The sequence below is a fragment of the Colias eurytheme genome, chromosome 12 (assembly GCF_061535395.1).
Source record: "Colias eurytheme isolate Ceu_HAF_F1 chromosome 12, ilColEury1 Martin Lab GWU primary, whole genome shotgun sequence".
NCBI lineage: Eukaryota > Metazoa > Arthropoda > Insecta > Lepidoptera > Pieridae > Colias > Colias eurytheme.
In genome coordinates, this window is record NC_142991.1 from 5688384 (window position 1) to 5714596 (window position 26213).

Genomic DNA, 26213 nt, shown 5'->3' on the forward strand with positions numbered 1-26213 from the left:
GGTATCCGGTATCAGCGTTCTGACCATCATTTTTCTTTTTTTCATTGCGTACTAAGACCCCTGTAGAACCGCCATCCTGTTTACAAATGACCCACAAAATTTCGGGTGATTAGAAAAATGATTTTAACAATAGTTAGGGAAATTTCGATTGACAGAAAAATTACGATAAGTCAGGCAAAATTTCTATAAGAAAGGAAAATTTCCATAAGTAAGGAAAATTACGATAAGTCGGGAAAATTTCTATAAGAAAGGAAAATTTCCATAAGTAAGGAAAATTTATATACGTCAGGAAAAATTCTATAAGCCAGGAAAATTTGTATACGTCAGGAAAATTTTTATAAGTCAGGAAAAATTATATACGCCAGGAAAATTTTTATACGTGAGGAACATTTCTCTTTGTGGGGAAAATTTTGATAAGTCAATAAAAAATAATATGTATTACAAAACGTATTTAAGGCGATCGAAACGATTCTACTATAAATTTATATTTAAACATGGTATGCATAATAAATAACCTTATATTTCGTGTTTCTCAGAAATAATTCAGAAGAGAACTTAATACAACTGTTCCGTGAGTTGGGAGAGGATACGGAAGATTGCTCTAAACAGTTGTTAGGCGATAGTGAAGGTAATATTATTATTTATTTAATGAAGTATTTAATTTGATAGATAAATTAAAAAATTTAATCAGAGAGATAATGTTAAAAGCAGTTTTAATCCTACTTATATTATAAATGCGAAATTTTGTGAGGATGTGTGTGTATGTGTGTGTGTGTGTGTGTGTGTGTGTGTGTGTGTGTTTGTTACTCTTTCACCGAAATACTACTGAACCGATTACAATGAAATTTAGCACACATATAGAAGGTAACTTTGATTAACACATAGGGCGCGCGGGCGAAGCCGCGGGCGGAAATCTAGTAATATCATAAAATTTAATAGAACGAACGAATTTGTAACGAACGGGAATGTCTTGTCATAATATTAGGTTAGTAAGTTTAATTTTATTTTCAACTAGCAGTCCGCCCCGGCTTCGCCCGTGGTACATATTTACGTTTTCTCTACGTAAGAACCATCCTCGTACTTCAAGGAATATAATAAAAAAAGAATTAACGAAATCGGTTCAGCCGTTCTCAAGTTATGCGCTTACCAACACATTTTGGGATTCATTTTTATATTATAGAAGATAATATCAAATTTCAATGTATTTGTTATAAATTTAAGATTATTTTATACTGTATAATCCATAGAGCCCCGAACGGCCCGATCGGTCCACGACACAATAGATTTTCTATTGTGTCTGTGATTCCGGGGCCTGAATTAATAATTATTTGTTAGTGTTTAATTAGACTTCCTTAGTTACTATTTTTCTATTATTTATGTGATGATTATCTTAATTGGTGAATTATTGTCTTCAAGAAGAAAATATTTATATGAAATACTATATCGAAATGCAACCTCAACCCGATTATAACATTTTATCAATATGTTTATGTCGTGGCCATATCGTAAATTTGCTCATTTCATGATATGACTGGCCATTTCATGAAATGGTCGCATTTCGTGAAATGGCCAATTTAGTTTGGCCACATCATGATGTGGCTTGAGCAGATCAATGATAAGAAATCGTTTCACGATATGGCCAACTAAACGCGCGGTTTTTTCATGAAATGATCAAAATTATTTGATCATATCGTAAAATAGTTACATTAATCATTGGTAGAGGCGCTGCAAGCTCTGTGTTTATGTGATAAGATGGCGGCCGCTGGCAAAAATTTAATTATTCGCAGTTAAAAACTTCATAATTCGTTTAATAACAATATGAAGAAAGTCATAGCAAAGAATTTACGACGGTTCGAGTACTATGGAAAATGTGGATATCTTATATGTATTGAAGAAAAAATGCGTCTTAAATAAAATAATTTAAGACGCATTTTTTCTTTTAGGATATATATTTATATATCCTACTATAGTATTATAATTGTTTGTTTTTTAAAAAGCGATCCGCTTCTGGCACTCGCCGGCCGCTGCCACGGCACGCTCGCTTTGCTCGCTCGGCTCGTGCGTTGTTTATCAAAGTCTAACCTAACCTAACCTAACTGTTTTTTTATTGCAAAAACGATTCGCTTATAGAATTCGCCGACCGCTGCCGCGGCACTAACTTAAATGACAATAAACAAGTTTTTAGAATATTCTGAATTTTTTTAATATTTTATGGACTCTTTATATTTTATACGATCTGGCCAAATGTGGATGGCCAAATCGTGAAACGTTGACGATTTAACGATCTGATCAAACTATGTTGGCCATTTCATGAAATGCGACCATTTCGTGAAATGATCGATCATATCATGAAATGAGCAAATCTACGATATGGCCACGACATATACACGTGCACCAGAGCTCACGCTCGCTGAAAAATGTTCGAAACGTCGAAAAATGACTTTAATTTCTAAATTTATTATACTGTTATTGGAGGTAACACGTTAGAGGTACTTCGTTCGTTAAATCGTTCTATTACCTGTGTTATCATCAGATCCTCAATTTTGAAATAAACGGTATAGGTATGTATTAAATATGAAATACAATGGTAGATAAAGATCACATAAACGAAGAGTATGAATAAGTGTGAACTTTTATTTATACAGATTAATTTTGTACACTACATTTTACAAATCCGTTAGAATTACCGTTGAAGCGGGCTTGAAAGTTAGATTAGTTGGATATCCTGCCCGGTAGCATGTTCCAAAATCCAAATACTTTGTACCTATGTTCGTACCTAATTCGTATTCGTAATATTATGTTTATATTATACTAGCTTTCCGCCTGCGGCTTCGCCCGCGTTTTCAAAGAAAAACCCGCATAGTTCCCGTTCCCGTGGGATTTCCGGGATAAAACCTAGCCTATGTTACTCGTGGATAATGTAGCTTTCGAATGGTGAAAGAATTTTTAAAATCGGTCCAGTAGTTTATGAGCCTATTCATTACAATCAAACAAACAAACAAAGTTTTCCTCTTTATAATATTAGTGTAGACTAGCTGCTCCGCGCGGTTTCACTCCCGTGGCTCCACTCCTATTGGTCGAAGCGTGATGATATATAGCCTATAGCCTTCCTCGATAAATGAGCTATCTAATACCGAAAGAATTTTTCAAATCGGACCAGTAGTTCCCGAGATTAGCACAAAACAAACAAACTCTTAGGACTCTAAACTCTAGGAGAATAAATTATATAAATAACTATATCAATAAATGCAGATAGCATTATTCATAATTACAATATTTAAAAAATATGCAAAAATGTAACATGTTTTATCCGTTTATAAACATAATTTAAAATAAGAAAAACTAATAAAGCCTTATAAATAAATAAGTTGCAACTGGAACAATGCTTACTTATTAAGAATTGATATTGCCTTATGGTAAATCAGGAACTGTACATTTATGTTTTATGAAATATGACAGATAGTTAATTATAACTAAAAAAAAGTATGTGTGTTTGCCTTTATTTGTAATATAATATGACCTATAAATATTACAAAAAAATAATGAATATGGCATAAATAGATATAATATATTATCTGGGTACATTTATAAGGCAAATTCAGGTAGAGTTGAATTTGATATTTTGATTGTATCTCATTCAAATGCTTTATAAATATAATTTTTTAAAGAATAGAAAAGTAGAGGTGCTGACGACGCGTTGAGCGAATAGATTACTAAGTGAGCGACTAAATTACGCTCATCTAGAGCGACTAAAAACACTAGAATAAATTGTTCAAATAGTTATTTGATAAAACTTTAAAAAACAAATTGAACTGATAGTATCTACCTACTCTGTCCATTATAGTATTTTTCAAAGTGATTTTTCTATTCGAAATACCTCGATTAAGATAAAATGCCACTCAGTATAAATAAATCATATGTCAAATAATGAAAATAATACAAGACGTAATTTTGTCACTCAAACGATTAATATTAGTTCGCTCAAATATTATGAAGCTGCTCATTTTGTATTTTATGTAACGCAAATAAATGTTTGTTAGTTGCTGATCTATTAATTTTTCATCGCTCGCAGTCAGTCGCTCACTTAGTAATTCTGTTACCCCAATTAATTATTTTTGATAACTAAAACTTTAATTTACAGTTACTCGTTTAAATACTACCCCTTTATAAATGACACTCGAACTCTGCTCGTTAGATCTGGATGTTTCAATGCCACCACAATTTTCTAGTAAAAAACCATTCATCGAAATTATTATACTCTGAAAATTCATATAGAGACCCTATATGAATTTTCATGGTGTCCATATCACCATGATATTATATTGAAGAATAACCATGCCTATAGGTACCGTAATAGTCAACGACCGAAAAAGTGCATTTAATAAAGTTATTGAACATATGTTTACAAGGTCTCATATAGGTACTATCCAGTCTGGAAGAGCAGTGAGCTAACAAAGAATAACAATGGATATAATAGCTTGGGTTCGGATCGCACACACAATACACGTAAAAGTATAAAATCGAGACACGTGCAGTGCTATTAGCTAATATTTAGGTCGCTGAAGATTCATGTACGAGTGCGAGTGACGCAGATCTGCCAAGCACTTGAATAATTCATTAAGGTATTAAACGTGTTGCCCTAATAAGAATATAAATTAGATTATGAAAATATTGGACTCATGAATATAATGGACTTTTATGTAAAATTGCCCGTGATGTCATTTAAATAATGTCTACAATGCAAATGATTTCAAAATATATTGTTCTTCATATTTAAAGTCTTTATGAAAACTACATTGAATCACATAAACGACCAAAATATGAAACTTTATTCATAAAGCGCAACAAAAAAATGCACTTGCACTGATACATAAACAATCTTTCGTATTGAGACAAAAGTAGTCCTTTCATGGCCAACGATGTGTTCCGGAGACGCCTATCTAGTTAATATTATGATGCAAGTATAAAAGACGATTGCAGTTCTCTGACAGCATCAGTGTGATCACAGAAAGCAACACAGACCAACCTTGCAAAATGATGAAGCTGGTGGTGTTGTCTTGCGTGTTGGCGGCGGCCTCCGCTACAAACTTGTTGGCTGGCTATGTAGCGCCATGGGCTTATGCCACCCCCTTAATCCAACCATACAACTACCGGGGACCTTTGTCTCTCGCTCCAGGACAGCCCGCTAACATCTTGGGTGCTGACGGACGGCCTTTGGATACACTTGACGTCAACTTGGATCGGTCTGCTCATCTTACTGCTAAAGCTCTTGATAACGGCATCCACCTTTTGAAGAAGCGTTCCATTGTCGCTGCTCCCATCGCCGCCGCCTATGCTGCACCTTTCGCGTACGCTGGGCCTTTTGCCTTCGCTGCGCCTCTCATCCAGCCTTCCAACTACCGTGGACCTCTGTCACTCGCTCCCGGCCAGCCCGCTAACATCTTGGCCGCCGACGGCAGGCCTCTCGACACCTTGGACGTGAACTTGGACCGCGCTGCCCACTACACTGCTAAGGCTTTTAATGGTGCACATATCCTGAAGAAGCGGTCGGCTATCCTCGCCCCTGTAGCTCCCGTCGTCAGCCCAGTCGCCGTCGCTCGGGCCCCACTGATCGCCTCCACCTTCGGTTACACCGCACCAGTCGCCCCGATCAACCAGCTCACTTACGCAACGCATTTTGCCTATACACTATAAATTCGACGACTCAACCCGACTGACACTTGACGCACACATGTAAATACTGAAAATACATAATTTAAAAAAAATATGTGAATTCTTTCATTATGATTGTATGAATCTTGTTACATATTGAGCATTTATACGAAAATACTAAGCTGTGTCTTTACCTAAATAGTAATTGTGATTGATCTAGTTACCTTTTAATAAGATGATAATATATCAAATAGTTACTTAAATGATATTATGTATGGCTAGCTTCATAGGGGTCATTATTAAGTAATGAATTAATTCATTTTAGAAGTTTTATGTATTTACTCGCTTACATTTCAATTACATTAATAATATTTCAGAAATCAAATTAACAAGTAGAGCTATGAGTATTTCGATTTATTTTTAGCGAAAATGCGTTTGTCAAATCCTGTTAAAAGAACATTAATATTTAATACTTATATAACCTTTATAAGAATTATCTACGTATCAATAATTTACACGTTGAAAAACGCATAATAACGAGGAAAGAGTGATGAAAATCGCTATTTTCAAGATCATCATCATCAAAAGACGATTACAACAAAAATTATTTTATTTTTTTGATAAAAAAGGAATGTATTCGTTTTACAAGTATTCTACTACAACCACAAAAATCTATACATTATTCAAATATTTTTTAACGTATACCTAAATAATAACGATAACCTATATAGATTAACGATAACCTATACTACCACACTTTCTAATGAAAGTGACCCCTTTTGATCATCATACATAGTTATCAACATGACAAACTCTTTTTGTAGAGTCAGATTTTAACTTTTCCTGTACAAAGCACATGTAGATCTCCTCACTTCAGTCTTCACCTATATTACCAAAGACTGTTTTTTTTTCAATTGACTTCAAAACAGAAGAATTCTTAATTCGACTGTATTTCTTTTTTGGGTTTCTTACCTCAAAACTTTTTTATTTGAAAGGTAGTAATGTAGTCCCGTCTAAATTTGGTCTAGTTGTGACAATTTTTAGTTTAGTTAGGCGGTTTACATTTTTGTTAAAAGTAATTATGTATATGATAATACTGCTGTATTGTCATATATACATAATTATTATTATACACAATATTGTGCGTTTCACGAGAGAGTTCCCCTGCCGTTATGTTGGCATACCTGACTGTCAAAAACGTCAAAGAGCTAAGAAGCGTTACAGAGTTGTCGAGGTTTTCCGAAATTTATAAATGTTTTAGAGATTGGCATCATGCCGCATACGCTTAGAAGTGGTGAAAGAGAAATGGCTCTGTAACTCTTCTAAGCTCTTTGACGTTTTTGACAGTCAGGTATGCCAACATAACGGCAGGGGAACTCTCTCGTGAAACGCACTATACAAAAATAATAATCACTGATATGACAAGTCTGAATGTCTCAATACTCATTAATCTCATTTAATTACAACAAGTATAAAGATTGATGTCATCATTCATTCATTGATGGATAAATATTATTGGATAAATAATATATCAATTTAAAATTATAATTATTTAAAATTATATATCAATTTAAATATATATATATAGTATGTATATCAATTTAAAATTTAAATATACGTTTTAAAATAAAGTTAATGATCAGCCCTTTGTGCCGCAGTTTTAACCCTTAGTGTAGTATTAGTAAGCGTTAGCTACTATTAAGTATTCTGTGCTTTAGCTTTATGCACTCCATTCAGACTGAAATTGCAGCTTTTATAACTATCACTTTTATGATAATAAGTAATCGATTTTGACCTACTATAAATGGAAACATTGAACGTGTATATTATATTGATATTTGAAGTGAGAATATAATAATTTGATGAATTTGTCTTATAATAAAACCGGCCAAGTGCGAGTCGGGCTCGCGCACAAAGGGTTCCGTAGCAGCAAATATAATAAATTACAGTTAAATCAACCTATCTCAAAAACTATAAGAGATACTTTGATCAAACCAAAAATCGTTGAAAGAGTTAATTAGCATGCATCACCTCTATTTTTTTTAGAATTTTATACCCCGTAGTTATAAAAATAGAGGGGGGGGGACATACTTTTTACGACTTTGAGAGCTGATATCTCAAAAACCGTTCACTTTAAGAAAAATGTTTTTTAGAAAACTTTATATCATTTTAAAAGACCTTTCCATTGATACCCCACACGGGTATGTACATCGAAAAAAAAAATTTCATCCCTCAGTTACATGTATGGGGGGCCCCACCCCCAATTCTTTTTTTTACTATTTAGTGTCATATTTTTGTAGCGGTTCATACAACACATATTCCCATCAAATTTCATCACTGTAGTACTTATAGTTTCCGAGTAAATCGGCTGTGACAGACGGACAGACGGACAGACGGACAGACGGACATGACGAAACTATAAGGGTTCCGTTTTTGCCATTTTGGCTACGGAACCCTAAAAACGTGTTTGTAAGTTTGTGAAATTGTATTTATATTTTACAAATAAATGCATATTGCATACGCGTAGATACCCGGATGAATTTAAGTAATATATTTCGTGCCCGACATGTCCTAGAGCCAAAAAACTTTGACGACATGTGACATTAACCAACCCGCTCTGGCCAGCATGATGGATTACGACCTAAAAAATTAAAGGCAGCTGTGTCTCTGCTAAAGGAATACAATAGGTTGATGATAATAATGGTAAATCAAGTATTTCTGACGATAATTTAATACCTATCTTCGTACTGGGTTAAATTACAAATATCGTGTCTATTGACACAAATAACGTTTTCCAAGATCGCCTTCAACCAAGTATCGGAATTCTTAAAAACTTGATTAAAAAAAATATAATCTTGCAATTTTTTACATAATGATATAGATTCTATGATCAGTTTTTAATAGTTTTTCGTTTCTTATAATTCGTCTTGCTTACTTCTACGTTACTTTGACACAGTTCTAGATTGCTAAGTATGTATAATTTTGTAAAGCTTGAGATGCGACAAAATAATCACTCACATTTTGTTTCTTGTTAAGTGGTGAGTTAGTGGGTCTCCTAAATTGTTTTAGATCATATTAATGAATGAATGAATAGTTTTTATTGTACTTATATACATTTTATAGGTTGTTACCTGGTTGAGAACTAATTACCAAGGAACCAGAGATGTATAATGAGCTGTTTTATCACTCAATTCCTTTTAGCAAACCCAACATGTATTAGCAGTTTTGAAATGTTAAACTATGTAAAGTAAAATGCTAAGAAAAAATATAAATTAATCAGAAATATTAATTAAAAAAGCTTAACATAATTTCGAAACATATAAGTACCTACCTATATATATTGTTTAGAACATGTTCCCAGCGGAGCCATATTATAGTTTATAATAAGTGTAGTAATATTACACAAATAAGTTAGGTATGTGACAAGGGTTGAAATGAAAAGAAAGTGAAAGTAAAATATATGTGTATTTTGCAAAAATACGCCTGCCAAGTAACTGAACTTTATTTTCTTATCAAAAGTAATTCGTTCATGGTCAACAATGTGTTCCGGCGACGCCCGTCGAATTATTAGTGCCTCAATAGTGTAAGTATAAAAGTGAATAGCAGCTTCTCAAATGCATCAGTGTGAGCACAGAAAGCAACACAGACCAACCTTACAAAATGATGAAGCTGGTGGTGTTGTCTTGCGTGTTGGCGGCGGCCTCCGCCACAAACTTGTTGGCTGGCTATGTAGCACCATGGGCTTATGCCACTCCCTTAATTCAACCATACAACTACCGGGGACCACTGTCTCTTGCTCCGGGACAGCCCGCTAACATTTTGGGCGCTGATGGGCGGCCTTTGGATACTCTTGACGTCAACTTGGACCGGTCAGCTCATCTTACTGCCAAAGCTCTAGAAAACGGATTCCACGTTTTGAAGAAACGGTCTGTCTACGCGGCTCCTCTGCTCGCCGCCTATGCCGCCCCCCTTGCCTACTCCGCACATTTTGCTTACTCGGCGCCTCTCATCCAGCCTTCCAACTACCGTGGACCTCTGTCACTCGCTCCCGGCCAGCCCGCTAACATCTTGGCCGCTGACGGCAGGCCTCTCGACACCTTGGACGTGAACTTGGACCGCGCTGCCCATTACACTGCTAAGGCTCTGAACGGTGCTCATATCCTCAAGAAACGGTCGGCCTTCCTCGCCCCTGTAGCTCCCGTCGTCAGCCACTACTCCGTCGCCCGGACTCCAGTGATCGCCTCTACATACACCTACAGCACGCCCATTGCCCGGATAAACCACCTTTCATACGCTTCTCCTGTTGTCCGGTATTATTAAGTAATAACTAAAAGCGCTTACAGCGACTTACAGCCCAAACTACACAGATCATGAAAGCCGTGTACTATAAATCAACGACCCATTATTAATTAATAAGATGATGTAAATAAAATTGAAAATATATATTTGAAAAAATAACAGAATTGTTATTGATTCTTTGAACCAATCCCACCAAACAATTTTAAAATATCTAGTACAAACGTATTTATTTGTTAAGTTTAGTGGTAAAGAAAGCTTACGAAGTGAATGCCATCAATGGATTTCGTGTTTTGCACTTTTCCACCGATTTAAACTGCGTATTAAATAAATTATTGTAGTTTATGTTTTCTTTAGACGGAGTTCAAACTAAAAAATCTTTTAATTTTGAATTTAAAACCAAGCTTTTAGGCGTGTTCTTCATTATCCGTAATCTATTTTGACACGCATAAGTTACTTTTTTTTTTCTAAAATCTGCTATTTAACAAGTTTTCCTAAATAGCGGAAAGTTGATGTATTTGAGCTACCTCTAATAATTTTTATTTTCATTAGCTTCTGTGCTTGTACGAGAAAATAAATAAATACTCACTGATAGCAAAACTGCAGTTACATATTTAGATTTCCTAATTTATTTTGTGCAAATTTTTCGGACTTCTTTGGCACGCAAAGCTAAAAATTAGGATTGTCTTTATTTCAGAAAAAATTATATTATGTATTTCTTTTAATCACATAACAAAAATTTGACATTAATAAAGTACGAACAAAAAAAACTCAGTTATTAAAGTTTAAGTAAGATTTGCACAGTTTTCGAGACTTACAAACAGTAGGACAACTATCGTTAGTATTTACCATCTTTGTTTCATCATAAAAATACTTCAAAAGAATCTAAACGAAGACCGGCGCGGCGTTAAGAATGTAATAAACAATTATGATTGAAAAAATGTATCCGAAGATATCCATTTCTCAGGCGATGTAATTTCATAACGTTTAAATTCAAAAACTGTTTTGCGAGGTACCAATGTTATTGGGTACATAAATATTGAAAATATTGAAAAAATAAAATGCGTCATAGAAATTAGAAATTTCAGACAAACTCAACTTTTTTTTAAGGGAAAGTTCTTTAGGCGCATTGAAAGTCAAATTTCAAGTTCGCCTCATGACAATACCGTCACGTCATGGAGTAGGTACACGATTTTGATATCTTTGAATCCTGCCAAAAAAGTAAAGTGACACGTGTGCTTGGCACATAATATGCTGTTTTTGTTTTCATATAAAATTTTACAAGTGTAAATACTAAAAAGTACTTTTTTTAACTACCTCAAAATATATATTAATTTAATTTGCTGCGTAATGATACATATGGTTGTAGCCACACATTCTTACAAACTTTCACGTTTTATAGAACTAGTGGTCCGATCCGGCTTCACCAGTGGTACATGTTTACGTTTTATCTCCATAAGAAAAATAATTAACGAAATCGGTTCAGCCCTTCTCGAGTTTTGCGCTTACCAACGCATTTTGTGATTCATTTTTTTATATTATATAGATTAGTGGGAGGTGGATCTTTTTGTGACTGAAAATTGTTGCAATTATATAGGTACGATATCAAATAATACGCAAAAAATAATGAGGGATTTTAACACAAATAAAACGAAAACCATACCTATTTATTAACAGTTTGCCCTTGTTTATGTAATTGAACGAGGTTAAATTATCATGTAATCACTAACAGGGCATGAATTAATTTTAATAAATTAAAAAATGATATTGTCAAGGTATCGTGGAACACATTACAATATGTAGAATGTAGGTTAAACTTCAAACAATAGTTTAAAACTAATTCAAAGACAAGATAAAAAGTAAAACAACTAAAACCCAACTACGACAAAAAACGACGCTGAAAAAGTATAAAACAAAAGTTAAATTGATGAACTAATAAAGAAGCTATGAACGAAAAGATGTGAATTATATGCAATCAGCCCATGAATACAGGTAAAGTCACAAGCAAATGGTAGTAATATATATATATTCAAAATGTGCAAGTAAAAAGCTTTCAAATGATACCAAACACGGCATATTTATCTTAACTTTATTTTTTTACTCTGTATGTTTTGTCCGCTAGAGGGCGCCACATTAGATTTTGTGAAACCCCATATAGCCTATAACCAGCGGACAATTAAGACGCTTCTAATGATATGTCATTTGTCGAATTCTGATAAGTAGTTTAGAAGTTACGAGGGAACAGATGAACATACATACATACATACATACATACATACATATATACATACATACATACATAGCCTGTCAAAATCATAACCCTCCTTTTGCTTTGCCGTAGTCGGGTAAAAAATACAACGAAAGGATGAGCAAAAGAAGTTGTGCGGGTCATCTGATATTCAACTTTTTCGTACAATAAAGTTAAAGCCCATAATCCACTTCTCTGACATAGAACGAGTTGTTTGATAACGTATTATAACGTCGTACTTTTTAGTACTCGGTTGGTACATTAAAGGTTTCCTCGTAACACAGTAGGTATTACAATTATTGTGCTCGTAATATATTCCTTTGCCGATGGAAGCAATGGATATACAAAATACGAAAGCAAATAAATTATATTGCTTTTTTAATGTTAGACTTAAGATAAAGGAACTATTAACGCCATTTTTTTTAAATTGTTGTAGTTACCAAGGAGCAATCACTGTTCTTATTATAATTAACTAGCTTTCCGCCCGCGGCTTCAAAGAAAAACCCGCATAATTGCCGTTACCGTGGGATTTCCGGGATAAAACCTATCCTCCAGGCTATTTTTACCAAACATTGGCTTGCAGCCCAAGTACCTTTTAAAAGGTTCACATGGTGCGGACCCGGAGGTGATGAAATCTAAAAAAAGTGCCTTATTATTTCCGTATGAGCGTGGGATTTTTTCTGCATGTAAATGTATGTCAGTGGAAGGTTTTGAGACACTAAATAACCCCAAATTCGTTATTCTTTATTTAGGCATATGGGCTTTAATGTATTACAAAACCCGATTTCGCAAAATTCGTATTTTTTAAATTATTGATTAGCGGTAGACAATATAGGGTTTATTTTATATTACAAAAAACAATGAACATAAATATTTGGATTAATACATGTCTTCCAAAATTTTAATGACCAAAAAGATATCTCACACTAACAATCTGAGAAAAAAATATCAATTTTTTAACAATATGATCATTATTTTCTGTACTTATTATTTTTAAAGGCTAGTTTATCACGTGTTTTAGGATTTCTATCAGAAGAAATCCACTTCCAACAGATGACAGAAGCAAAAATTAGCAAGTTTCTAAATTGGACCCAAAAACACTATATAATAGCAACCCATATACCTTTTAAAATCAGAATGATAGTAGGTAAATTGATATATTTCTATAGAAATTTTAAATAATTTCGCAAATAAGAGTTGGTTTTTAATAAAAAAATATTATTTTCAGATTCTTCAGAACTGGAAGAGTTTTCTTGGTTTTGGTTTATATGTTGTAATCCTCATCTCCAAATAGTTCATACTCTTCTATATCTGACTGATTTAATACTTCTAAAGCTTCTTCGATTTGCTCATCTCTCATTGGGTTACCTGAAAAGGATAGGTACTAAAATATTCTGTAACAGACTAAATAATTTACTTTATATTATGAAGGAGAAAACGGTCTAAATCATAAGTTTCAAAGGCAAATCAAATTGATTAGTGGTTTATTCCCTTATACCTTTTAAAATCCAATAATATGTTAACACTCTTATACCTTCTAAAAGGTATCCAGATTTTACGAGGTTATTTTACACGCATATTCTTTATTTTCGCGTAAATCTAAATGTAATTATAATATTTACTTATTTGTCAACAAGCAGAGTAAGATACTCTCAGTTAAAAACCTAAGATTGCATCAATAATCATGGATTGAACTTACCACGTCCTCTAGTCAGTCAAGATGGCCAGACTTTTCGCCGGAAATTACATATATTTTATTTTTCTATTGGCACTATTGCTTAACCATAGACAAAAACATACTTTCCAGTAGCCGGATAAAAAACAGTAATTAGATTTGGCGCGTAATTTAAAATGTTACGGCGTTTTCAAATCAGATACTGTCAGATACCTTTAAAAAGGTACCGTGGGCGTTTATGTCATAAAGTTGGATAACAGCTTGGGCCGGTACCACTATCGAGCTGCATGCCTTTTAATAGGTATCTGGGCGTTACGAGGATACGAAAGCAAATAAATTATATTGCTTTTTTAATGTTAGACTTAAGATAAAGGAACTATTAACGCCATTTTTTTTAAATTGTTGTAGTTACCAAGGAGCAATCACTGTTCTTATTATAATTAACTAGCTTTCCGCCCGCGGCTTCAAAGAAAAACCCGCATAATTGCCGTTACCGTGGGATTTCCGGGATAAAACCTATCCTATGTGCTAATCCAAGTTATCCTCTATATGTGTGCTTAATGTAATTGTAATCAGTTCAGTAGTATATTCGTGAAAGAGTAACAAACACACACATACACATCCTCACAAACTTTCGCATTTATAATATTAGTAGGAAGGAAAGGATAGGATAGACTATTGTTTTAACTTATTAAGTCTTGGAATAAGTAACTTTTTATATACATACTAGAGGTCCGCCCCGGCTTCGCCCGTGGTACATACTTCGCAATAAAAGGTAGCCTATGTCCTTTCTCGGGTATCAAAATATCTCCATACCAAATTTCATGCAAATTGGTTCAGTAGTTTAGGCGTGATTGAGTAACAGACAGACAGACAGAGTTACTTTCGCATTTATAATATTAGTAGGAAGGATAGGATAGGATAGACTATTGTTTTAACTTATTAAGTCTTGGAATAAGTAACTTTTTATATACATATAGATATATAGGTATACTTTTAGTTTCAAGTTACGATATTTTGAATAATTAAGTATCTATTACTTAAGATGATTAAATAAAAATCAGAATCACTACAGAAATAAATAAAATAGTAAAGAAATCTGTGCATATTTTGAAAAAAAAAACGCAAACCAAGTAACTGAACTTTGTTTACATACCAAAAGTAATAATGCGCTCATGGTCATCGATGTGTTCCGGTGACGCTCGTCGAATTAATTGTAGAGTTTAAGTATAAAAGTGAATAACAGCTTTTCGAATGCATCAGTGTAAGTACAGAAAGCAACACAGACCAACCTTACAAAATGATGAAGCTGGTGGTGTTGTCTTGCGTGTTGGCGGCGGCTTCCGCCACACACTTATTGCCTAGCTATGTAGCACCATGGGCTTATGCCACTCCCTTAATTCAACCATACAATTATCGGGGACCACTGTCTCTTGCTCCGGGACAGCCTGCTAACATTTTGGGCGCCGATGGGCGGCCTTTGGATACTCTTGACGTCAACTTCGACCGGTCAGCTCATCTTACTGCCAAAGCTCTAGAAAATGGATTCCACGTTTTGAAGAAACGGTCTGTCTACGCGGCTCCTCTGCTCGCCGCCTATGCCGCCCCCCTTGCCTACTCCGCACATTATGCTTACTCGGCGCCTCTCATCCAGCCTTCCAACTACCGTGGACCTCTGTCACTCGCTCCCGGCCAGCCCGCTAACATCTTGGCCGCTGACGGCAGGCCTCTAGACACCTTGGACGTGAACTTGGACCGCGCTGCCCATTACACTGCTAAGGCTCTGAACGGTGCTCATATCCTCAAGAAACGGTCGGCCTTCCTCGCCCCTGTAGCTCCCGTCGTCAGCCACTACACCATCGCCCGGACTCCAGTGATCGCCTCTACATACTCCTACAGCACACCCATTGCCCGGATAAACCACCTTTCATACGCTTCTCCTGTTTTCCGGTATTATTAAGTTATGATCAAATGCGCTCTAACGACTTAATAAAATTCTTGAAAATATAATTCCATGTATTTATTTACACCTGAATTTCTACACTTGGTTTCTGATAAAATCATTTAGTAATCGTGTTGTATTTTTTATGTATTTGCTTGTGTATTTCATTTTTTTGTGGTTTGATATTGTATGCTATGCGTTTTAGCCATGTTTTAAATGAATTTGATATAATTATTTTAATTTTTTCTTTATCAACCAAGGTCGATAATTTTTGAAACAAAAAAATCGCAGTAGGATGAAACCTACTAATAGAAAAGAAGGGAATATGACAAAAATAAACGGAAATATAAATTACGGTTGATCCGGGTTCCGGAAGTGGGGCGTTTAAGGTTTAAAAATGGTTAATCTCGTTTTCCGACAAAAGTAAAAGTCCTATGAAAAAGAATAAATAGCAAAGTTGTAGATAATAAGAAGATCTACAAGTTCTGTATTTACATTTTTTTTCACTTAACCTCAAAATTTAGGTGAAAAATTCAACCAAGTTTTTAATGTTTTTATTTTTACCATTTTAAAACACTTTTTTTTAGGAAATTTCGTGAAAACTTGTCTTATTATACCCTAATTGATTAAATTTATTTTTTCTTTATTTGATTTATTTTTTCGCCTTATCAAAAAAGAACCCTAATTTTCAACCGAAAATTCTCCCGGCAAAATATCAGCTTTTTACAAAAAGTCGGGGCTTTTGTTCGTTGATCTACTTTGTGGTGTAAAAAATTATATATATTACCATAGATGTTCTCAGAAAACGCATACAGACAGTGTGTTAGTGAGCTTTCACTAAATCTCTTTTTTATCAATGTTGTATGCGTCTGCTTTTATGGACAATTCAGAACAAGAAACTACATTAATGTAATTTACATAAAATTGTAGTGATTGAGTCATTATTGGTGTATCAAATAAAAAAAAAACATGAATATTTACCTATATTGTGAATGATTTCACATATTTCAATTTGCATCTTTTTCAACAAAGCTGTTTTTATGGGTCAAGAAGAGTTCTTACTACATTCTTATTCAATAACTTAAGTACATAAAGTTTAGGAGCAAAAATATTCATGTTAGTTAGCATAGCACTTAAACAATTAAATTTATTATTAGTAGCAGCTTATAAGTTAAAGAATTTAACTTGAGTATAATTCCCATTTATTACGACATAAAAGTGTTAACTTTATGTTACCTGTTAACTACATAGAAAAAGTATATCAAAATAATAATGTAAGGTATGACGAAATATATTTTTTAAATATCAAGTTAATTAAAACTGTTAATTATCTAGAATGTAAGCTTAGGTATATATTTGTAATTTTCTTTGATAAGATGATTGAATTTTTTCATATCTACTCAAAAAATATATACAGAATGATTACGGAATAATCGCCTGTGCACACTTAACGATTACATCCTGTATAGAGAAGAAAGAAGCGTTTGTACTTATTTCATAATAATGATGTTGTTGTCAAGAATAATCGTGTGTATTCGGTATTTGTGTTATAATCCCGCGGATAATCTTTGCATTCACACCCTGTATTGAGTATGATTATGATGACTTATGAGTAAGGATATAAAAATGAAGTAAAAAGTAGTAAAGAAAAATGCGTTAATTAATTCGGGTAACTCTCTTTATTCATTCCATATATTAATTTTGATAGCCTAATATTCATCGAATTTCGTTCACCAACCGTGACCCCAACGAGCGGCGTGTCCAACCCCCCAAGCTGCCGCGTGTCCGCCCCAAGGCGCGACGGCAAGAGGAGCGGCAGCAGCGACGGCCACGGGAGCGACAGCGGGCGCCACGAGGCGGGCGCCGGGCCAGCCGACGCGGGCAGCGTGGGTCCAAGCGACAGCGGGCGCGGCCAACACTGCAGAGCGCTTCTTCAGAACGTGCAATCCTCCATCGACAGCCCTCGCTGTGTAGTGAGCGGCGCGGTCCAAGTTCACGCTGAGGGTGTCAAGGGGCCTTCCGTCAGCGGCCAAGATGTTAGCGGGCTGACCGGGGGCGAGCGACAGTGGTCCTCTGTAGTTGTAAGCGCCGTGGCCGACCGCGGCGACCGCAGCTGGAGCTACCACTGCAGCGGGAGCCACTGCAGCCAAGGGAGCGGCTACTGGTCCTCCCCAGTGACCTCCCCATGGAGCTCCCCAACCGAGACCCAGGCCGAGGAGGCCGCTGGGCGACGCCGCCGCTAGGGCGAGAGTTACGGACAACACCACCAGCTTGAACATTGTGGTCTGTGTTGCTAACGGTTTTGAGATAAACTGTGCATGTTCCTAGTAAAGTTCACCTTATATACTAGTTCAAATTGTAGGCGGTATCCAGATACCTTTGTGACGTCAGATACTATGCAATAGGGCGTTGGTAAGGCATCATACTCGGAAAGAAAACACTACAAGGGTAGCGCAAGCGCCACGCGCTGTAGTAAGTGCCAGGCGGTTCTGTCTAATGTCAACTCTATTCCGCTAGAAATTAAATGTATCTGAAACTTAGCACACTTTTGTTGTTATTGATAAGATTGTTTGCGTGTTTGCCTTGGACTCCTTGATAAGGTCCGTTCACTTCAAAGATTAATATAATAAATAGTTACGCTAAAATTAAACACCCTAATCTAACTAAAGGAATCCTATTCCTTAGAAGTGGTTTGAGAAATAATATAAAAGTGTTAAAAATTAAATTAAATCACAAAACGTTTTAGGAACACCATTGGAGACTCCGAGTAAGCAATTATGATCAATAATGCTTAGTATATGTATATACCTCATACCTATATAATATACCTCTATAACATATTATAGTAGTTGCCAGATCCTTTATATAAGTACCCTACATAATTAATTTATAAAAAGAGATATGATCTATAAATTTTATATAACAAAATGCAAATGCAAATATTAAACAACAATGTTAACCCGCAGTAGAATACTATTACTATACCGCACGGCTTCAGGTCTAAGTTACTTATAGCGGCGTCTTCTCGCCTACAAAAATTTTCAGCATTCCGCCATAGCCCACAGTATACCTGTACGGTACTTACTGTGATATCAGGATTTACGAGCATCTAAGTTTTATTTTTATTAAATTTGCCAAGAATTCAAAGGTTTGAAGGATATAACATCCATGAAGTAACCCCTCTTAAGTCTTAACATTAGAGAGTTATCGAATTTAATCTAATTCCACACGTTTCCACCTTATAAAGATATTTTTATTTCATCATACTATAATAAAATAAGGAAATAATTTTTACTGACCATTCTTTCATTATTTATACGTATTTATTAATTAATTCATTTTTTAAGAATATATTTACACGTCTATTAGCACCCTTTACTGACATAATATGTGTAAAGGTGTGATTTACAGTAGAAAAACATGAACATTCAAAATAATCATATGTAATGAAATCATTCCATCTTATAAAAAATATTAATGACTGTCATGGAATTTCTAAGACATTCATCGTTTATATTACTTTACTTGCTAAAATATACTACTAAATGATAATACCTACTACTATGAATTAAACGTATACAAGAATAAAATATTAAATCAAATCTCAAAATAAACCATCGAATAATAGGTACATTTTTTTAAATCTTTGTTTATTTAGGGATTTATGTCCAAAAGGACGATGTCAATCTCATCGTACCTTGAACAAATACAATCTAATTTAAAATTTAAAGTTGAAGAGCATTCTAGCTGCATCAGAGTGTGATCGAGTAATGCATACAGTACAATTTTGTTCTTGTAATTTACATATTTTTTCATGCATCACTTTTCATATCAGAATAAACCAAGCAACCATTAAAAACTCTCTAATCTCAAACGCTATCCATATATAAATTTAATTGACTTGTGTGTACTTCGATCGTGAATTATGTTTTATTAATAACCAATCTATACATATAATAAAATCGTAGGAAAGTCAAAACTGTACATTGAATATTTTTTTAAAAGAATACATAATCCATGATCTATAATCGATATAGAAGCCAAAAATATAGTTTTTAGAATTTTTGTCTGTTTGTCTGTTTGTCTGTTTGTCTGTTTGTCTGTTTGTCTGTTTGTCTGTATGTTTGACCGAGCTAATCTCGAAAAGTACTGCATAGATTTACTTCAAATTTTGCATGAATATTCCTAAGAGGTCGGGTGAGGATAGTTTAAACATATTATCATGATATCACCTTCGGGGGAGGAGCTGTGAAACTTTATTTTTCTTACATATTCCGTGTACTACGACAGCGTACAATCTAAAGACTCATGTTTAAATGTTGGTTTTGAGTAAGCCATGCTATTATCTAGCTTTACAAAATAAAAACTATGTCATTTACGTAATTAGGGCAGAGAAACAGTTTAATGAATTTAGTAGTATAAAGACAAATCTGAAACAGCGCCATCTATGAGATTTCGTAAAAATCAAATCAATTTACATGTTAACACTACTGAAAATACTGTTGAAAATTAATAATTTAAATATAATCATGTTATTTATTTAACTCTTTAACCCATATCTTCCCTTCCCTATAAGGTGCGCTTATATTTCGTGTGAATATACTACATTTTTAAAAGTGAGGGTAGATGTTTATTATTTTAAGTCAAACTAGACACCATTACAATCTCAGAGCAATATTACAATTAATCTAATATTGATTGTGTTCATTGGTTACATTTTTAAAATCTTCGTGTTTTATAAATTTATAAAGAATAGAAAAAATTCGATCACGAGGCGGGACTCGAACCCACATAATTTCGTGATCGAATGTTTCTATTCTTTATAAATTTATTATTTATAAATTTATATTTATAAAGCATTTGAATGTCATAAAACCAAAAATATCAAATTCAATCTTTGTGTTTTGTGAATTTTCACCATGCGTTCCCACAAAAGGTAAGTTGTTACTTTTATAGGTATTTATTATTTATAATGATAGCAATTCATGTTTTTTAAAGTGAAACTTTTATTACATCGTCTCAAACTTTTTGGTCTGTGTAGCGCATGTCGCGTGACGGTCGAACCGTACGATAATTATCGTACAAATACGATAATTTTGTGCCTAACTTTCACTTTTACCGTGGTTTCATAAAACCACACAACATTTTTATTGGTTTTATAAAGGTTTTATATTACACTTTTAGAATGAAATAATAAAATGATGAATTCTTTTTGACTTTTACAAGATTTTGAGGTGCGTTGGGAACAGTAGTTTGTTGATAAAATTTTATTTGTAAGTAGCTTTTTTTATAGATTTACAGTTAACTTTTGATTTTTTATTTACAGATTCAATGTTCATAAAATTATATCGCCTTTGGAAGACGATTTCTGCTGACAATTTTACAACACCACTTGAAAATTGATGATTTGATGATGAAGATAGTGGCAGCGAGGAAATTAGTAATCATCCGCTTCGTCAATTTTTGACTGAAGTTAATGTCCAACGTATGGTTCAATCATTGGAAGTATCTCGGGTAATTTTGGAGGATATTTTTCAGGAAGGAGAGAAGGGGCAGCCAACCACATATCAAAGTATGTACTACGTTTTAGTACCGAAAAAAATGTTATTGCCAAATGAAACATAAATTTTGCACTCACAACTGTACAAGTTATGATTTTTATTCTGACTTTGCTGTTATCTGATTATAATATTTATCGTTATGGCTATCGACCGTACTGGGATGAGAGTACATGATATACTCATCATCCAGGATTGCATAGAGCATTTTCACACTGAAAAAGATGTTTTCTTTGAATCGTAGTTGCTTCATTTATTTATTTTTAATCATTTTACATAATATGTTTTATATTTGCCCATTTTCATTTTATTTTATAAATAAAATGGAACCAACATAACTTTGTTGTGTATCATTTCTCTATTAATAACCCGTAGGCATATTTTCCAAGCGCCCCATTTAAGGTGCGGTCCTGAAATTTAAAGTATACTTTTGCCTAATATAAGCTCAAGCTCATTTTTAGATGAAAATAACAAAGAGAACTTATTTATTAAAATTTAGTAGATAAAAGAAATTATGTTACGATTTTATAAGAAAACACAGTATATTTATTAGGCGGCGGTGATTTTCCAGGCAAAAGATATTCATCAGCTCAATAAAATTGAATAGTATGTTGTTAGTTATTCTTTAAATTCACAGATTGTAATGAGCATTTCCGTAAGCAAGTTGTATCGTAGTTTAGATATATCATAGTTTTGACACATTAAAGTTCCAACAAAACCCTCAAATTTTTGAGCAGAGTTGAGCAAGATAATTTAAAAAATGTGCTGTGTTAAGTATTATAGAAAAGGTTAGTTCGTTGATAATTATTATTTCTTCATCATTTACATGTTGTTAAATGTTAGTAAAAATAAACTTTGACTGTTAATACTTTTGTTCAGTATTTACCTGTATGATTTTTTTGGTAATTAATATGTATATTTTCATGTCGTATAGCTAATTATAAACATAAGTGTGATGTGAAACTAGCTGGATTTATTTTTACACACTCACAGCCATATATTTTATATTAAAATAGTGTTAATAGTGTAAATCATAATATTTTTTCACAATTAAAAATATTTCCTTTTTTCTGATGGTATTGGCATAATAAGGCGAATTAAACCGCGCTGTCGTTTCGTTCACTAAAAGTGATGTTATGAGGACCGAATATGTAGCCGCCTCAACTTACGGAAACGAGAGTAACCTGCGTTGTCTGTTAGTTATTGTATAGTCGAATTTAACGTTACATGGAAATTGGAATCTAAATATATTATGTATACTTATATTAAATCTGTACATGAAATATATTTCCTAAATAACTATCACGGGGTGATTAGGGATCGACACTGATGCCAACGAAGCAAACAATAAAATTTTTGTGCGTCTGTCTGTCCGTATAACCGTTATAGAAACAAAAACTACTCGACGGATTTAAACGAAACTTGGTACAATTATTTTACATATTCCTGAGCAGAGCAGTAAAAGTAGAGTTAAAGCTACACAGAAATCATATTGTATGAAAGAAATGTTCTCCTTATTATATAAAAAATATCTCCCGACATCATAAATGTATATCTTTTATGGTTGACTCACAATAACACGTGTAACTTCCGATAGCTTAGGAGTTCGAAGCTTTCTGATTATATTTGTCTATAACACTCTCAGTCCGTTTCAACTCAATTTTTATTTTCATGCATCAGTGCCACCTAAAAAATCTTTATCTCGAAAATCGAGCAAAGCTAAGAAAATGAGAAATAAGAGTTCTCAAGAATCGTTAGAGGTAAGAGGCTTACTATAGGCCGAAAACAACATGTGTTATGCCGAGAACCTGAAACCGCTTCACAACGAGAATTGCGGCTCACAGCTGACCGCGAACGGCATGTACTATCCCGTGAGACCGAAACCTTCACTGAGAGGGTATAATGTCTCACAGCTGATCACGGCCGTCATATTTTATCTCGAGAATCTGAAACTTTTACTCAATATGAAGACCGTTTGAGTTTGACAAATGATAGGGTGCACCATAATATTATTCGATCTCTTGAAGATGAACATGAGCATAAGCAATGACTAGAGTAAGGACGCGAATATTACAATTAATTGAGACAAAAACGATTAATAAGTTTGTTTAATGAAAGATTAAGAATTGAAACTATTCGGTCTCTGGAAACGGACGAGACGAATAGCGAGAGGCCCCTCTTACTGCAGACAGATTTCGACATAGTCTTAATGACTTAGATTAGAGGTAAACATAGAAGATCAATCTACGAATTCGGTGGTGGGGTCCGACAAATATAAAAGTGGGTTTGCTTATAACCTCACAATTGATTACAGATCATCTTCTGTATAGGCGATATTAACGTAGTATGTTATTTTTGTAATGCTTTAAAGTGGAGTAAGGACAATTTTAGAACATGTTTCATCAGGTTAATTCGTATGTATGCAGCTTTAAATCGACATTAGAAGCTTTTCCTCAAGATGGTGAATGGTGATATTAATATAAAATTGTTATAAATGCCGATAGACGGACGTCTATCGGCACTCAGGAATTTCCTGGGCGTGTTATAACGCCCAGGCCACAGTATTACAATTTTTTCTACAGCAGGGCGACGAATGTATTTTCGCATAGCAACGGAGGGGAACTCGCGGGGGGTCAAGTGACGCGGGCCACGTACCATTAACATGCTTAGTTTGTGGTACCGAGCGCGAAAGAAAGTCATCGTGTTTTTGTTTTGTTACTATGTAAACTAACGTAATTTAATACTTAGGTACAATATATTCTATAACGGTGCGCTCAAACTGTTAATCTACATTTAATTTAGATTATTATTTGAAATACTAAGTAATGTAGAATTTAAATCACATTCATTCATGTTTTCCTCAGATTTTCGATTTCCTCCGATTTTAAGATTTTCTTATCAGTGTTCAATTTTAATTTAGTTAAATTTTATAAGAGAAAATTAAGAACATTCAAAAATAAAGTGTCACGTATTTTTTTAAACGACGAATGACGAAAAACGACGTAATCGCGGACGAAGTCGCGGGCAACAGCTAGTAATATTAATAAATCTTGTTGACCGCAAAAATGTGTGTATATGACCATATACATTTGAACTCAACCTTAATGTGTCCATAATATTATGTTCAAAAGGTTATTGTTAATTAATTAGTTAACTTTGAAATGTTACTGTTATGTTACTGTTAACCCTGTACACTGCATCTATGTTAGTTGGTAAATCTATGTTATATTTCGTTTATATTTGCACCCCATATACGGATTCCGTTTTTGTACTTTAACCAGTCATTTAGAATAATAAATACATAATAGATCTAAGTATAAAAATTTAAACATATATTTAAACAATTCTGCGTAGCTATAATTAAAAAAAAATAATATAGGTATGTCTTAACTATGAATTTATTTGGTTAGAAAGAAGAAAAATACTTCTTTATAGTCATTCAAAATCTATCAATTCTCTATTTATTTTCAAAGTTATTTATATCAATGATACAGTTCTGAAACTGTCCCCATTTCCTTTCATAAATAAAATAAATATGTACATTGTACTGAGTTCAGACGTAAATACAGTAGTTATTTTATGTTTTTCCCATTACCTCTAAAAATAAGTTTTATCTTATGAGGTTATTCCAAAGGTTGCTGAATATAAGTGAAAAATGTTGGTATAGATACATTGAGATAATATTACTACGTATGGAGGAGACACCACGAACAAAATCTGTGCGCCATTTTTTTGCTCTAACTAAGTTTTAAAAATTATTATCTAGTTAGGTACCGATAAAAGTTATTCCTTTGCACTTTTCCGTATTATTTGTATTATTTCTGCAATATCGTAACACACACGAAGGCATATATTTTGATGCGTTTCACTTTAAAACAAATAAAAAATGATTACGCCATATGGCGTATGTTGAGTGGAACATAAGTGATGTAGGCAGTGTCGTCTCCATATGTATATCTCAATGTATAGATATGAGTAGAGTTATGTGGTTATACTAGATATAGTATTTTAATATTATGTGTCTTTCTAAAACACACAGCGTTGGATGAAGAAAGCTATCTATGAATCCTATATATCTCTATAAAATAGGGTCACCTTACCAAATATCGATGGATCTTTCACCTCACTAGCAAGAGCGCGTCCCTAGTATGTCATCTGTCATCGCCAATTTGACATCGCCTTTGAAGCGCTGTCATCTGCCTCTGCCGGCATAGCGTTTATGAATTCGTGCGCAATAACATCGCGCAGAATATAATTAGTATTTATCTCTAGTAAAAGTGATCAGATTAAGTTACTTTTACCTTAATAAAACACATAAAGCGTTAAATTTTAGTAGTAATTGGTTAAGGAACGGAATTAGTTCCAATATGAAACACAAAAGACCACGTTGTCGGAGGAAAATTCGAAAACCGGTGCTTTGGTATGTATAATAGTGGCGGGAACTCGTTTTCGTCCTCGGAGGACGAGAGAAGCAATGGTTCGTCACTGCCCAAGAGACCGGGAGACGAGAAATTCCGTAAGTACAATCAGACTTGTCATAACATGTCCGGACTCGTGCATAGAATTCCATGCAACACGTGGCATACATATTTTCACAGTATTTGACACAAATACATCAATATTTAGATGTAGGTAATTAATAATAAAACACAATGCATGCCTATAGTGAGATCTCTATATTATCATCGGGTTTCTTTATCATACACAGGCACATTGGTTACTGTGTCAAGTATTGCTTTTAACCAAAATTGTGAGATATCGTTAGGCTACCTAGGTAGAAGGTACTTAGGTTTATGGAATCGACCGTGATCCCCTATGACTAACGAGCCCCAGCAGCAGGTA

At 34.1% G+C, this 26213-nt stretch overlaps 4 protein-coding genes and 1 long non-coding RNA gene across 5 annotated transcripts; 3 read left to right on the plus strand and 2 right to left on the minus strand.

The window, feature by feature from the left end:
• Positions 1 to 5005: 5005 nt before the first annotated feature.
• Positions 5006 to 5742, plus strand: LOC149904059 (uncharacterized). Its single transcript, XM_090108314.1, has one exon. The coding sequence runs from the start codon at positions 5035 to 5037 to the stop codon at positions 5692 to 5694; it is 660 nt and encodes a 219-aa protein (XP_089964440.1). The 5' UTR covers positions 5006 to 5034; the 3' UTR covers positions 5695 to 5742.
• Positions 5743 to 9285: 3543 nt separating this feature from the next.
• LOC149904060 (uncharacterized) lies at positions 9286 to 10080 on the plus strand. Its single transcript, XM_090108313.1, has one exon. It carries the CDS (start codon positions 9313 to 9315, stop codon positions 9970 to 9972), a length of 660 nt encoding a protein of 219 aa, XP_089964439.1. The 5' UTR covers positions 9286 to 9312; the 3' UTR covers positions 9973 to 10080.
• A 2668-nt stretch (positions 10081 to 12748) lies between these two features.
• On the minus strand, positions 12749 to 14189 carry LOC149904061 (uncharacterized). Its single transcript, XR_016457367.1, has 3 exons — positions 13896 to 14189; positions 13320 to 13564; positions 12749 to 12831 (listed from the first exon to the last, which is right to left on the minus strand). It is a non-coding gene; the product is annotated as an uncharacterized LOC149904061 (long non-coding RNA).
• Positions 14190 to 15144: 955 nt separating this feature from the next.
• On the plus strand, positions 15145 to 15868 carry LOC149904062 (uncharacterized). Its single transcript, XM_090108316.1, has one exon. It carries the CDS (start codon positions 15172 to 15174, stop codon positions 15829 to 15831), a length of 660 nt encoding a protein of 219 aa, XP_089964442.1. The 5' UTR covers positions 15145 to 15171; the 3' UTR covers positions 15832 to 15868.
• Positions 15869 to 17479: 1611 nt separating this feature from the next.
• LOC149904063 (uncharacterized) lies at positions 17480 to 18123 on the minus strand. Its single transcript, XM_090108319.1, has one exon. It carries the CDS (start codon positions 18090 to 18092, stop codon positions 17544 to 17546), a length of 549 nt encoding a protein of 182 aa, XP_089964445.1. The 5' UTR covers positions 18093 to 18123; the 3' UTR covers positions 17480 to 17543.
• Between the last annotated feature and the right edge of the window lie 8090 nt (positions 18124 to 26213).

Excerpts from the sequence above, each read along its gene's own strand:
- LOC149904059 (XM_090108314.1), top strand. The coding sequence starts at position 5,035 with ATGATGAAGCTGGTGGTGTTGTCTTGCGTGTTGGCGGCGGCCTCCGCT.
- LOC149904060 (XM_090108313.1), top strand. The coding sequence starts at position 9,313 with ATGATGAAGCTGGTGGTGTTGTCTTGCGTGTTGGCGGCGGCCTCCGCC.
- LOC149904062 (XM_090108316.1), top strand. The coding sequence starts at position 15,172 with ATGATGAAGCTGGTGGTGTTGTCTTGCGTGTTGGCGGCGGCTTCCGCC.
- LOC149904063 (XM_090108319.1), bottom strand. The coding sequence starts at position 18,092 with ATGTTCAAGCTGGTGGTGTTGTCCGTAACTCTCGCCCTAGCGGCGGCG.